The sequence below is a fragment of the Macaca fascicularis genome, chromosome 8 (genome assembly GCF_037993035.2).
Source record: "Macaca fascicularis isolate 582-1 chromosome 8, T2T-MFA8v1.1".
Taxonomy (NCBI): Eukaryota; Metazoa; Chordata; class Mammalia; order Primates; family Cercopithecidae; genus Macaca; species Macaca fascicularis.
The window spans coordinates 88,443,154-88,458,953 of record NC_088382.1 but is presented as its reverse complement, the minus strand read 5'-3'; the positions used below and the strand labels follow the sequence as shown (position 1 = coordinate 88,458,953).

Sequence of the window (15,800 nt, the reverse complement as noted above, 5' to 3'; positions counted from 1 at the left end):
AAGAATGAAAGAAAGATACAAAGAAAGAAATACATCCATTCCTTGATTCAATAAGTATTTGTTGAGCACCTAGCATGAGGCAGAAACTGTTCTAGGAGGTAGGGGTATAAAGATGATTTAAAAAAAAAAAAAAAACAAAGACTCTGATCTTATAGAGCTTTCACTCATCTAATAGGGAAAAAACAAATAAAAACTCATATATAAAATGTTACATGGTGATAACCACAATGAAGGAAGAACGAAGTAAGGGGAGAAAAGATGGTCACAACGCTGTCTTGGAGAAGTATGGATAATCAGGGAAAGTTTGTTTAATAAGGAGATAATAATGACATTAAAAAGGAAGGTAACTGATTACTATTAATTTACTAATGGTCAAATCTGAAGCCCTCTTTTGAATCCCCATCCTACTGGGCCTTTCGATAGTCTGAGCCACTGCTGATGAATCCCTTTCACCTTTAAATTCCTTTCTCTCTTGGCTTCAGTATTTCCTTCTCTCCTCCCAAGCATGCTATGTTTTACCTATACTGGACCTGCTAACATGCTTTTTGTGATTTTCTCCATCTAACAAACACACACTGAGAGGGACTCCTATGCACTAGGCACTTAGCTAAATGTTTTACATATATTACATTATTTAATACTTAATATAATTTAGGTAGTTACATATTTAATAGCTTCATTTTTTTCATAGCAGGGAAAATAAGGGTTCAGATTAAGTAAACTGACCAAATTATAGAGCTAAAAAGAAACAAAGCAAGGACTCAAACACAGTCCTCTCCAATACACTGTCTATTAAAATATCTGGCATCCAACTCAGTACCAAAAAGCAATAAATGCTAGATAAATGAATAAAGATAAATTATTCAGTAAACTAGTATACATTTATACTACGAAAAAATAAAACAAAACAGAAATTTTGATGAGACATGACTGTCTTTAAACCAAGGGCTACACTGAAGAGCAGTCAGTCTTCTAATCAAGTTTTAGAGGGCAATACTAAGATCTAATAATTTCAACAATCTGAAAAAGGAACGGACAGCCTGGATCTCTGCCACAACTTTTATAACCATTTATTAGGGATATGAAGGGAATGACAATACTGTATACAAGGATAAAATCTGCTTAGATTTTACCATCTCTTCATTTGACGACCAAAAAAAAAAAAAAAAAAAAAAAAAAAAAGCTTGTAAGAGATTAGAACTCTCCCAAGTCTAGAACTACTTCTATTATCCTTAGATAGATTTTGTAGGGCACAAATTTTATTGAATGAAAAGGCTTTGCTATAATTACCCACAGAAAGTAGAAGTGCTCAGATATTGATTCTACAAAAACATAGATAACTTGTATTTGGTTTCAAAGTATAGGGCTTGAGCCTAATACCTCATCTATTGACTATTCAAGAAGCATAAAGACCCAGAAGACCAAAAGTAAAACAAATGGTATATGATTACATGCAAATAACATAAAAGTTATAAGAAAGAGTGAGATTATCTTTAATAGAAATTTTCAAGAGTCCATATATTTTCTGGTTTTATAGCCAAGATCAATGTCTGGTAACTGGTTTCAACTAGAAACATATGTCTAATGCCAGAGTACAATACTTACTCAATTACTCTGACACATTAAGCAAACTTTTGAATATTTCTTACTGGATACTGCAATGTAATATTTATTAGACACCTTCAAAGTACTAGACTTTAACTTCCAATAGAGGAAAGAAACTACTTTATCTATCACTGTATCAATGTTTCTAGAATGAAAGAATGGATGAATGAATTAATGAACGGTAAACTTAAGACTCAGAGTTTGATATTTGCAAAGTGTGATCTCTTAGGGGAGGGAGAGGGAGAAGGAGAAAGAGGAGAAAGGCACCATCCTAACTTCAACAGAAAATTCTCAGAACCTTTATTAAATTGAACCACTTGAAATTACCAGAATTCAACTGTTTTGCCCTACATAATTTAGGGCAACTTCACATATTTCAACCCGATTTATCACAATTAAACACATTATAGTTAATGATAGAATCTTATTTTCTTAAAAAAAAAAATGTAACAGTAAAGAGCAAGCACTATTAACATTATAAGCTGGGCCCTGTAACATCATAAGCTGGGTCCATAAAACATGCCTATAAATACAGAATCCTATTTGTCCACCTATCCAACTGAGTATCATAATAGGTTTCCATTACATTTTAAAAACATTCATAGTAAGGTTTCAATAGTAATATCTTAGCACTGTTAAAATGTAAGGTCCACTAAAATGTAGGTTCGATGAGAGTAAATCTTTATCATTTTTATTCTTTGCTGCATCCTAGAACCTAAAAAGATGCCCGTAATAGACATTTATTTAACAACAAATATTTATTGAGTACCCACTTTGTGTCAGGCATTGTTTTAGGTGCCTAGGATACGTAAGTGAAAAATCAGATGATGATCTTTGCCTTAATAACAAATGTTGAATAAAATAATAAAAATCTGCAAACTGTTAAAAAACACTTTATAGATAATATGTAATAAAACCTTATCATATTGTGTATGATAATCTCATGAGAATTCCAGAACCCATACTCCTACCCACTGTGCTTTAATCCCACCAAGATACAAAAGTATCTTGAAAGTAAAAAATATACTGCACTATCATTACAATTCCTTATTTCATGGACACTTGAATTATCTTCCAAAAACACCTAAGCAAAAAACAAGACCTTCATTTGGCCATAGCACACTGCAGCTGCCCACAAATGAAAAATTATCGGAATTATTTATTTATCAGAGCAAAAGCACGAAATAAACTGCTACTCACGTTATTACATCTGTTTTTTGGTGAACTTAGGTGACTGAAAAAGTTACCGGTTACCACTTTTCACTTCATCACACAATGTACAATATTTTACTCCCTAGCATGCAACAATACACAAGACTCAAAGCTTCTGCTAATTCTTAATTCCAGCTGAATCCGTGTAAACTAGGAGACAGGGGGAAAGGAGCTAAATCAAGACAAGAGGATCTTTCAATTCTGAAGGTTTGTTCTTCATCAAAACAAATAAAAAAATCTTGAAATTGTTGTTGCCAATGCTAGTTACCGTGTTTTTTTCCTTCCTTTGTTTTTAGGTGAATGCTTTCATTACACAGGATAAAATGAGTAAAAACAGAATAGAGAAAAAGTGAAAGAACTGGGAACAAAGCAAAATCTGGAGTCATGGTTACAGTACAAAGATAAACCCAAAGATAAGGAATCAATTACAGGCTCTTCCTCACTCAGCGGCCGTGAATAAGCCATCAAATCCTCCTGATAATCGATTGTACCGGCTCTAAAGCTGGCCAGTGACACTTCCTTAGGAGATGCTCTGACATCCCTCCGACAGAAGATGCTGTCGAAATGTAAAAAAGCGGTTACCTAGGGAAACTAGCCAAGGAATGTCAGGAGCTCGAGGCTGGAGACACACCCCGGGACTCCAGCACAAACTGGCCTGGTGGTGTTAAGGCCGTGGACAATAATGGAGAGAGGCCAGTGCAAGGAAAACAAAATCTGGCCAGAGACTGGGATCACTAAAAGGGCACTCAGGAGTCAAGCAAGATCAGAAAATAGTAGGAAGAGACGTGCAGGCATCTTGCCAGAGGCAGGATCTGGCTCCGGGCTGGCAAGCCCAGTTGAAGACCGTCTAAGGCGGGGCAGCCCGGGAGCGTTCGCTCCACCGCATCGGGGACTGTCCGGCTCCCTATGGCCCCGGCCCCCGGAGACGCGGCGGCGACGCGGTGAGGTCCGCCGCTCCGAACCTGCCCTCGCCTTCCTGCTACTGGTGCCCAGGGTCCCCAGCTGTTCCAGGCCCGCTCTAGCCGTCCTGCCCGCATCCCTTCATCGCCTCACCTTCCAGTCCCTCCATTGCGCCACCGCCCCGAGCTCAGCGAGACTCCTCCCGCAGCGCCCGCCGCCGCCCAGTTCTGGCTGTAGCAACCCAGCCGCACCTCCCACCCGCTAACATTCCGGGCTCCCATTGGTTCCGCAGCTGCGGGGGCGGGGATCCGTGGGGGCGGGGCCTCGGCGGAGGCTAGGCTCCTGCGGTCTCCGCCTGGCTGCCACCCGGCTGTGTCTCCCCCGGTTACCCTCCAGGGAGCCGCGAGCCGCTTCAGGTTGCATTCTGCGACGCAACGGCGCCTTTGTTTGACTCCAGCCTTGTTTTCCCTCATACCTTATCCTCCTATTTAGAGTACCTCAGCACCTCCTGGACTCTGCTTCACCAGTTCCTCAAATCAAGTCAATGCCTCTGACTTCTAGCCGCCATCCCTCCCAGCAGATACTTTAAGCAGGCAAGCAAACCAAACAAACGCCTAGCACGCTTGCATGCAGCACTCTCTGTTTTCTGCTCTTTGGTCGCATGACTTGACTTCAGCGTATCCCCTAGAATTGATCTTCACACACAGCTTCATAGGTTAAGACACTTTTTTTTTTCTAGAGAAATCATACTTTTTCTATCGGCGATTGTGGAACTGCGATTGTTCTAAGCCCTTGAAAACAATTTCCTCACCACGAAAGCTTGGTCCAAAAATTAGAAGTGAAACCCAGTTCTCCCTCCGTCTTCTACTCTTGGCCTACCCTGTCCCTGTACTTTATCATCCTTGAACCAAAACAGTCGCCTGGCCTGATAATGTTTGATCTGGGAAGTTTGAGTTGAGGAATTAAGTTACAACCTGACAGAATGAGGCTCGCCCGTCTCTAACAGAGTTCAAAAACCTCCTGAAGATTAAAGTAACTTAAAAACTGAGACAATTTTAATTGTTTTGCTTACAATTACCAGAACGACATTTCTTTGAAAATTAGATTTAGCAATCGTAAACAAGCTGTATTGTTTGTTGACTATACCGTATCTACTGGCAAGTTACCAGTATTAATGTGTTGTCCATAACAAACCTCGGATTAATTTTATTGTTAATCTGTTTAATTGAAGAGTTTAACTTCATATCTAACTTTACCTACTATGAAATCAGTTACCTTCAGGAAGCAGGATTCCTCCTACTCTCCACTCACATGAAGGTGTTGTTTAAACAAGGAAACAAACTGTTGAGGGGGCATCATCTCTTACTGAGAAGGTGCTCCAAGTGCATTTGAATGTGGTAGAGTCCATCTCTTGGGTGGAGCCATGTAAAGACCACTTCATCCATGCCTCAATGACTCCGTCTGCCCTTCCTCGGTTCCCCCGCTTCTTCTGTTCCTCTGAGATCCTGGGACTACTTGGCCAACCCATAGCCTTGCAGGCAATAAGCTACTCTAGACTGAGTGCTGCGCATAGGTCCCTTTTCCTCCTCAGTGCTACTAAGGCAAAGGTAGAATTTTTGGTGGGGAGGAAAGGCCTTTTAAAAGAGCATTAAGGAGAAAAAAAGCACACAGAAGAAAATACAAAAAGAAGCCATTGTTACAAATTACACGTTCTTTCACTGAAGGCAAGACGAATATTGAGTTGGCTGTTACCTTATTCGGCATAAAATCTATAGTAACAATAAAAATAATAAAAATAGCAATAAAGAATAAATCACTTGAGGCATGTTTTAGGCCCTTGTCATATGTTCACGAATCTTCAAAAGAAATCTACAAAGTAGATACTACAATCTTCATTTGTCAGAATTAAAATTTTCATTTTCTAGATGTCTCAGAACAATTAATATTTTGTCAATATTTGTATCATTAGTGAGTGGTGGAGCTTGGTTACACCCTTGTCTGTTAAATTCTAAAGCCTATGGTGATTTAATTGGGCTCCTCACTCCCCTTTCTTGCCTTGCCTTTTATTATAGCTGCCTCAAGTGTAAACCCAAGTGTTCAGACATGTTGTTTAACATATATTTGAGTAGGCATTTCTATAGCGAACCTTAATTCTCTAAAATATGATTGCTAGTCTTCCCTACAGGTATTGGTCTCTTCAGAACTTTTATGCTACAGCTACCCTGGCTCCTGCAGCTTTTCCCTGATTCTGACCCCTGAGTAAAGAGGACTTCTTCCTATCTGCCTTCAGTAAGTTCTTTCCTCTGCCGCCTACATACCTAGCCTGAGGGTCTCTTTTGTCTTAGCACTGTATCATGACATTACTTCTGCAGTCTAGTCCATTTTTCAGGATGCATTCATTCAACAAATGTTTGTTGAGTACCTTCTATGCTTCAAGTCCATTTTATCACTAGCCAGTTACTAAAATGAATGAAACTCAGCTTCTTCTCATGTTTTTAAGCTCTTATCTGTACATAATTTTTTTTTACCCGCCATGTGATCTTGTTAACTGAAAATAACATTCATAGATCAATAAGAATTTGAGATCTTCCAACCTCTTTATCATACAAAAAGGAAAACAAAGTTTCAGAGATGTTTCTGACTTGGTCAAGATCACAAAACTAGTACTTAATTGAAATAGATATTATATCGGTGTTTTATTACATCATATCCTCGATTCTTTCCACTTTGCATTATATTGCCTTCAACCACCATTCCCTTGAGCAGATCCACATCTATTCTGTATGTTCCAAAAAGCTGAGCAAGCTGCATATAGCTTCTTGTTTCAAAGCTCCAATCTCTTGAATCCCACACGAAGTTCAAGTCCCCTTTCAGAGAAAGCCATTGGTTCTCATTCAGATCATTTGCAGAGCACAACTAAATGAGATTCTGAGTCTCAGTGAGAACTCAGTTTATCACCTCCACTATGTAGGACATTTCTTCCTTCCATGACCAGCAGAGGAATGATCTACCACAGTTTAGCTTATAAAAATAATTCATACATTTTGTAACAATAAGAAAATTATAATTTGTGTCAAAAAAACATAAGAAAATGTTTCCCTTAAAAGTATTCTAGATTGAGGAAGCATACTCCTTGAGTTGGCTCTTGCTAGTTTTATTTGAAGTAAAAATAAAATTTTCTAAGTGTTCAGGGGGAAAATAGTGATAGTTTCTCATGGCCTGGAATAATCAGAAAGCATATAGGTAGGCTGTCACAGGTGAAGATTTATTGAAGGAAAAATGTCCTAGACAGGAAACATCAAGAAAAGAAAGGGGGGCTTTAAAAAATTGAGGAACTTAAAGCAAACTTTACCTACTATATTGATTGAAGGGCTATTCCATTCATAGTGTGATAGCAATTCTAGCTCTATGCTTCTCTACTTTCAAAACTAATTTTCAGCTGCAAAAAGATCAGTTTTTTTCAACTTTCAGCTATGATCTTGCCTATCCATCCCTTTGCATCACAATTTCAAATCTTAACTAAAAATCTATTAACCAAAATGTTTATTGAGGTCCTCTCTAGACTAGTCCATTTTTCTGATGCATTCTTTCAACAAATATTTGTTGAGTACCTTCTGTGCTTCAAGTCTATTGTATCACTAGCCAGTTACTAAAATTAATGAAGCCCAGCTTCTTCTCTTAGGTTTTTAAGTATTTGTCTGTACATATTTTTTTACCTGCCATGTGATCTTTTTAACTGAAAATAACATTCTGACCAATAAGAAATTGAGATCTTCCAACCTTGAGTCCAACACTGCTCTAGGCACAACAGAAAGCTTCAAAGAAATCTCTCTGATCTCTAGAAAGTTAACATCTAGTAAAGGAAACCCTGAGCAAGGCATAATACAGGGCAATAGAGTGGTGAAGAGTATTACGTTTTAGATGTTGTGGTACAGCTTATAAAAGCAATGGGTTTCACAAGTCATTTACATGAATGGAACAAGTTTAAAGGTTCTATAGATGTAGAACTTAAATTGTGTCGAAGAGTATCAGAGAGATCACTGAGGATGCGGGGACAATGGCATAATCCTCCTTAAGAAAATGATGCAAGCCTGGAATGTTTTGGGACAATCTAAAGAATCAAGGAGAATATTTGTATATATTTTGGTGCATGTGTAACATTTGTTCCTCTTTATAGAACACAAGCATTATGGCTATATAATTTATATCTTTTTAATCTTAGGGGCAGGGTGTTGAGTTAATGATACTTGCTAACACACAGCACATACTTCAACTATCCATGCCAAGGTATCTTTTATTTTCCTTTTATTAATTTGTCATTCATCCCCCATTTTCACTCAATTTACTAGCCTCCTCAATATAGGTACAATTCCATTATATACATATGTCTTTGGATATGGGTGATTCTTTGAAACACATATGGTGCTGTTTTATATATGCATCTGTTTTTAATTTACATAAATGGCATTATTCTATGGCTTTCATTCTGTTTGTCATTTTAAAATTTTAATTTTAATTATTTTATTTAATTTTTAAATTTAATGTTTTTTATCATTCATTCAGAGATTCACCCATGCCATTCTATGAAATACAAGTTTATTGCTTCTGGATGTCAGATAATAATATTTTACTGTATGCATATGCCACCACATTTTACTTACTCATTTCTGTAGTGATGGGCACTGAGCTGGTTCTAACCTGCTGCTACAATGAACATCTTTGTGCTTGTCCCCTTATGAACCTGGGCTCAAGTTTCTCTGGGATGCATCCCTGGAATAGATTACTGGATCATATTCACTTCCACTAAGTACACCTAGATTTCTCTCTACAATAGTTATACCAGTGTACACTCCCATCAGCAATGTACAGGGCCCATATTTCTATGGCTCAGTAATAGCTGTCTTAGCTCTAATTGTTGAATCAAGAGTTGGCCTTTTCTTCATATACTTGCTAATTCAGATTTGACTTTCAATGAATTGCCTGTTTTTATTCATTTGTACATTGAAATTCTCATCTTTTTCTTATGGATATGTAAATTCCTTGTGTATGCTAGATGTTGACCCCTGCTAATTTCTATTATTTAAAAAATCTTTTTCCAGTTTGCCAAATACTTGATAATTTTGCCTATGATACCTTTTCCTGAACAGAAGCCAATAACATTAATTCTATAAAATCTGTCAATATATTTCTTTATGAATTGTGCATTGTTTTATTAAAGTTTTCTTCACTTGTAGATTATTGAGGGTATTTGCTCACATGTTTTTGTATTAATGTTATCCTTTTTATCTTTCTTAATTAGGTTTTCAACCCATCAGGAATCACCTTTGTATATTATATGTGTTAGGAATCACATGAGTCCATTTTTCCAAAACTATCTCTAAACAGAAAAAGTGAATATAGACATCACAGAATTACAAATACAAGGATATTATGAGCAGCTTTGTTTCTATAAATGTAAAAACTCAGAGGAAATGGATATCATTCTGGATAAAATTTAAAATTGTGACAAGAAACTTGAGTAGAATGAAAATTGTTAATAAATCAAAATGGTAAAGACATCTCTTCACTTTAATGCCCCAGGTGGAGAAAGATTTACAGGTGAGTTTTAAAACTTTAAGACAAAGATAATTTCTATTGTGTCCAGGTTTTCAATAAAATTTAAAAAGAGGGAAAGCTTATAATTAATTTAACATTGGCATAATTTTGACTACAAGCAATATAAAAGCAATATATGAAAAATTATAGGATTGTCTCTTCTAACATTATACATACAAAAGTTATAAAAGAGATGTTAGCAAACCATATTCAACCAAATTATTATTAAATAAGGTCCATACCAAGAATGAAAGTATAGTTTAATATCAGAAAAAAAATATAAAATTTTAGCTTTTTTCTTCTATTTTCTGTTTAATCAATAAGAACCACTGACAAGCAATGAATTCTGCATTTGAAATATTTATGATACATTCCAGTGACAAGTTTTGTTATTCTTTGTATTGCTGAATCCACCAAAGATAGGTATATGTGATTAATGATGGTGGAAAAAAGAGGGTTGGTATTGACAAGGAAATGTGGTTGATGTCTAGATAATTTGTAGTAATGCTATTTTATTAATTGTACTCCCTCTAAAAAAACAACCAGTTTGGGTGGGGAATGGATAGACAAAAGATAAAAATGTATTTCTAGTTTTAAAGACGAAATTCCCTCTTGGATGATTCTACATATTTGGGCATTCGTATCTTAATTTGAAACACATTTACCTTATAACTAGCTTTGTGGTGTGTCTGACACTGCAGGAAAAGATTGGCATTAGGCCTGGAGAAAGGGATACAGATAGACTGATGTGGGAGAAGGGTTCTGATTTACATGACCGGAACACAGCATGAGTCCATTGGAGGCCTGAATGTTAGTGAACCCAGAATAGAGATGGGAGGACCTGCAGAGGCCACTAGCTGTTCTGTTGTTCTCAGAATAGTATTATTGATATAAAGCTGAGCATATGGCTGTGGAATAAAAACTATAGTTCCCAGCCTTTCTTGCAGCTAAGTAGTCCAGGTGACAAAGAATTCATAACTTCCATGTGCATAATTTTTAAGCGTCTTTAAAAAAAAGAGAAGATGAGCCATTCTCCTTCTTTTTGTTCTCCTCTGTTTTCTGGCGTTTGGGCACAACACCTGAGGCTGGAATAGCCATCTTGGACCATAAGGTGACTTTGGGAATAGAGTCCATTCATAGAAGAGGTAAAAGACTGAAGAAGCATGGATCTCTTGCATCTGGACCATCAATCTCTAAATTTATACAAGAAATAGAAATAATTTTATCTTAAGCAATTTTTTTGAGTGAAAAGAAAAGGTAAGGGGGATTGTTCTACATTTATAGCCAAACTTAACCCTTATAAATCAGAGATTTAGATACAGAGGTAAGAAGACAACAAAAACTGTTTTCCCTAGTTTCTTTTATGTTGCTGGGTAACTCTAAAAATTTGCATAGGTATCAATACCCAGAGTTGTTTTGAGAAATTGTGCACTTCAGCTTTGTCCAATTTTGCCTGTTGTCTCCAGGACAGCCAAGTGTTTTCAGATGCACCTTTCCTTTTGGAGGAAAATAAACAACAAAAAAAGAGAAAACTATCAAAAGTCGTTTCCCGCTTACTTCATTATTAATCATAGCAGCTTCCTAGGGCCTTGAAAACTTGCTTTAAAAATGCTATAAAATATCACAAATATTATATAATGATGGTGATGTCAGGGTATTTATACTAAAGACAAAGAAAAATTATCCTATTATCAATCACCTACATATTTTGACACTTATTCATGATTTTAAAATCCTTATGGTTCTTCTTAAAGAACCGTATTGATAAAACAACCAGATTCTTTGGTTTCTGCAGCTGCCTTTTAATGGAAAGAGTGATATGATAATTCACCCTATAAACATATGCTAATTTATAATATAATTGGTTACTTGGTTTTACTTTAAGAAAAAGCTCAAGTTTTTATGGTAGATACACATGTAATTAAAGTTATGCGTTATTAGCTATTTATACAAATGCCATGTTTGCAAACATAACATTCTAGAAAAGTTGCTTGCATACATTTTTTATATTGAAAATATACCATTTTATTCATTTATGTATTGATTTCTTACTTAGATTGTATATCAAAAGTATGCACCTGGCATGTTGTCTATCTAATTTTATCACATGAATCTAACAATTGTCTGCTTGATGTTTCTAAGAGGCAGAGCTTTTTAAGCCTATGTACACTTACGTTTCTTGGCAGCCAATAGATAATCAACAAAACAGAAATAAGAATCTCCTCTGACTCTGTTTTCAAAACAAAATGAAGTTTATGCTTTCATAAGAAAATAAATTCTAGGTACAAAATATTATCTAAAAACATTAGCATTCCTTAAGTTATATGCAAATTGTTTATATGAATTTATTTATATAAAATGAATTTAAATATAATTTACAGGAACACTAATTTTCAAACAATTTGAATGTTATAAAAGACGATAGTGGTTATCAGTCAGTTTTTCTTGGAAACTTCTTTGAAATTTCTTTAAAAGTGAGAGAGCTCTTAAACCTTTGCAGTGCCTTTGTTGTTATTATGAATATTAATGGCCATTCAGAAGTGAAGGTTGTTGTTGCCTTTCCAAACTCTCCTGTTCTGGAAGGGATGTTCACCCCTACTATTGAGAATGTTGGCTGATGATCTATAACTACTACTTCTCCATAGAATTGCCCTTCTCATAAAGGGTACTGCCATATCTGAGAGGTTAAGACCCTCCTCTCTGAGGGAAAACTCACAGCCAATTACTAACAGGCAGGCTCCATTGATTCAGGCTAGCCTGAAGTTGGTCTTCACGTAAGACTACATTCTTGCTTACCTTTCTTCTCCTGCCCTCAGGCCGTAACTTGCTTTCCTCATTCAAAGGGAGCTATTTTTCAATAAATAACTTCCACAAGAATCCCCTCAGCTTCTAAGGAAACTGACCTAAGACTCCTTTACAAATGGATAATAGTGCCAATTTAATGGCCTACTGCTAGTATTAAATGCTGTTCAATCCCATGCCCAGCTATAATTTTGATCTGAGATGAAAAAATTTACCCTGACTTTCACTGATCTCCTGAATTACATTCTTGAAACCAAAAATGTAAAATACTGATGGTGATATGTAAACAGACTGCATTTTACCCCTGGAGATTTCAAAGAACTGATAGTAAATAAACAGATTATCAATTATCTATTCAGTACCTTTGACAGTAAATCTCTGCATTTTCATAAAACATTAGTGTTTTTAAAAGCTTAGTTTTTAAGACTTCAGTCAATGATATTCAATAAATATTTGCTAAATGACTGGATAAATATGAGTGAATCGGTATGGTCTTCAAAACAGTTAATTTAGGAAAGCAGAGAGGATTTATTTAGCTCCTAAGGGTTATGGTTAATATGTTATTATGCACACCATTTCCCATATAGACTCATGTGATAACCTACTTGTGAAGTAGGTGTTATTCTTTCCATTTTTATGTTGCAGAAACTAAGATTTACAAATAAATATTATGTAAGATTAACGATGACATCAGAGGATTTATACTAAAGATGAAGAAGAAAAACTCTTCATTATCACTTAAATGAATATCTTGGCACTTCTTCATGGTTTTAAAAACCTTATGGCTCTTAAAACAATCAGATCAATCAGATCCTGTGGTTTCTGCAGCTGCCTTTTAATAGAAAAAACCATATGAGAATTCACCCTATAAATATATGCTAATTACAAATATAATTGATTACTTGGTTTTACCTTAAGAACAAGTGACTTTTTCAAAGCTACAGTTAGTAAGTGGCAGGGTTGGATAATGAAAATAAATATTCTGACTTGAGATCCCATTTGTCATAGCATAACTGCTTTTTCTAGTTGACACTGAGTCTGTGGAGAATGACAAAAGGGAAGACCGTGGATTTAAGCTCTCTTGAGTTTCAAATGATAGCTGATAAATTGTCCTTAAACTGAAGTAAAAGCAAGGCATTTGAGTTATACTTTGTTTCCCTCAATGACAAAATCAATACATGATGGATAATTTTATCTGTTGACATGGCATGGTCATGTAACCAGAGATTTGGTCAAACATTATTCAGGATGTTTCTGCGGAGGTGTTTTAGGATAAGATTGACATTTAAATTGGTAGACTTTGAATAAAGCAGATTACTCTCCATAATATAAATGGGCTTCATCCAATCAGTTCAAGGCCTTAATAAAATAAAGACTGACCTCCGTCTGGGCACAAAGAAGTTCTATCAGCAGATTGCCTTTAGGCTCAAACTGCAATGCTTCCCTGGTTCTCTAGCCTGATGTGTTACCCTATAGATTTTGGACTTGACAAGCCTCCACAGTCATATGAGCCAACCAATTCCTTAAAATAAATTTCCCATTCTTTCCTTCTATATATACCTGTCCTGTTGGCTCCATTTCTCTGAAGAGTTCTGAATGCTTACCCTGTGCTTGCAATGCTTACCAAGGTAGGTAGGCAACCAATTCCTGGAAACCACAAAGTACAAACAAGAATATTCTCTGAAAGAATGTGCAACCTTAATATGACCTGTGTCCTTATTCAAATACCCTACTGGCTGTTTCTAGTTGAATGTCTCCTTTGTTCCCATCCTATTTTCAGAAGTAGCTACTTTATCTCTTAGTATAATAAAAATTTGGACCCTGCAGGTAGAGACAAACTCATTGCTTAGTTTCCAAAAAACAATAAATACTTAAAAATTTTAACAATCTTCTCCTACAACAAATTTACTCTGGAAAGACTCAGAAAGGTTTATTAAAAGACTATTCAACAATGACTGGTTGGTTTGCTAAACCAAGGACTGGAACTCAAATCTTCTACCTTCTGACCCTTAGCCCTTCAAGCTGTATTTTTGTGCATTTTTATATACAAATTATTACAAAGTTCTGTTCAGGAATTGTAAGAATAAAATCTTTTCCTCCCAGGGAATTTAAAATGTAGTTAATTGAGCAAGAATGTATGAAGAATATGGTAAAAATATATAATAAATAAATAGCATATTGAATATAATTAAGGGCCAAATGAAGACTACAGAAAATGAGTACTAAATATACTAATTAAAGAGGTTATTATGGGCTGCTTTACCAGGGATGGATTAATGAGTAAAACCAGGCATTGAAGATGGAAGTCCTACAGTAGTTTATAATCTAAATGAGGTAATAAGATATAAAAGTGATTTAAAAATACATGTTCATGCAACCAACACATATAATGCCAGAATGAAAATTCAGGTCAAAAGAGGCAGAAGAGTTATATGCAAAATAGTCCACATGGCTTAGAATTAGGATAGTTTCCTGTAGGAGATGGAATTTGTATTTTGTTCTTGAAGGTTACATAGGATGATGACAGGCATTTTGAGCAAAGGACTGATCATAGGCTTAACAAAGGTAAAAAAGCAGGCATAGTAATGTTACTTTCAGAAAATAATAAAAATGTGTTTTAAGAATGGAAAACTAATTCCACAAGTTTGTACTGAGCACTTATGTGAGAAATCCAAATTGTTATCTTGTGATTACATACTTTCTGGCATTTCAGATTGTCTCAATTGAGAAGAACTAATGAGTTATAAGATCTGTTTATCACAGATTAGGAAGTGTTCTGATTCTTCAGGAAAATTTCCCCTAAAACTTATTTATAAAAAAGCATTTTATGGTGAGACTTGGGATTGAAGACAAATTAGAAAAGCAATATGACTTCATATTTTCCAGTTTGAATGATTAAAAGCAAGGCAATTATACTAGGAATAATAGCAAAATTGGCAAAGAAGTTTGTTTGAAACAAAAATGTATGTTTGTTAATGTGTAAGAATAAGAAACCTTACAAAATGAAAAATAAAGCCAACTATTTATGGTATTTTCAGTAATAGATGAAATGTATTTGACAAAGAAAAACTTATTTGTGTTACTTTTTTAGAAATGAATTGTTAAGGTCCTTTTTTGTAACAGATATTTCCACAAGCAAGATTATGAAGAACTAAGTGTTTTGGTGCTTTCTGATAATTAATTAACCACTTGTATATGGGAAATTATAGAATAAAGATAATTGTTGGGGAAACCAGCCCCACACCACCCAGCGTGTACCCTGAGTCCGGCAGAGACAGAGGAGTTAGAAAGAGACAGAATAAGCATTTAAAAAGTGGGTCCAGAGGACCGGAGCGTCAGAGGCTTGCTCACGGCCCAGAGCTCTCAGGCTCTGCCCAATTTATTGGTTTACAAGCTCTTTGTTCTCAGGGCAGATGGGAGAGGGAGGAAGGGATGAGGAAAAGGATTAATCAGTTAAGGAGAACTCATGCGTCATTCGGTAAGATGTATAGCAGTGGTGGTTTCTGTGAATTTCCTTGAGCAAAGGCGTGTGTCTAAACTACTTAAGATCTTTAACTTATCAGGACTGAAATGGGTAGGAGCAGGTTTCAGGAGGAGCCAAGATGTTTGATTATACCCCACTGCTTCAGGGGAGTGTTATCTCCCTGAGCAACCTGTGGAATGCCACTGAGCGGTTATGCTCTTGG

At 35.9% G+C, this 15,800-nt stretch overlaps 1 protein-coding gene and 1 long non-coding RNA gene across 10 annotated transcripts in view; one reads left to right on the top strand and one right to left on the bottom strand.

Moving 5' to 3' along the window:
- The window catches only part of ZC2HC1A (zinc finger C2HC-type containing 1A), a 53,709-nt gene extending 49,710 nt beyond the window's left edge, over positions 1-3,999 (bottom strand). For 7 of the 9 annotated variants that reach the window (XR_012416468.1, XM_065519390.1, XM_073999034.1 and 4 more), the window contains exon 1: positions 3,871-3,946. Coding sequence is in view for 8 of the 9 variants with exons in the window: in XM_065519390.1 (XP_065375462.1) it covers positions 3,871-3,886 (16 nt within the window). In the remaining variant the exon portion in view is untranslated. Of the gene's footprint in view, positions 1-3,870 lie in introns of all 9 variants that reach the window. The other 2 variants (XM_065519389.1, XM_065519391.1) reach the window with 1 other exon arrangement.
- Positions 4,000-9,016: 5,017 nt separating this feature from the next.
- On the top strand, positions 9,017-10,844 carry LOC102132975 (uncharacterized). Its single transcript, XR_001492989.4, has 2 exons — positions 9,017-9,315; positions 10,407-10,844. It is a non-coding gene; the product is annotated as an uncharacterized lncRNA (long non-coding RNA).
- Positions 10,845-15,800: the final 4,956 nt, after the last annotated feature.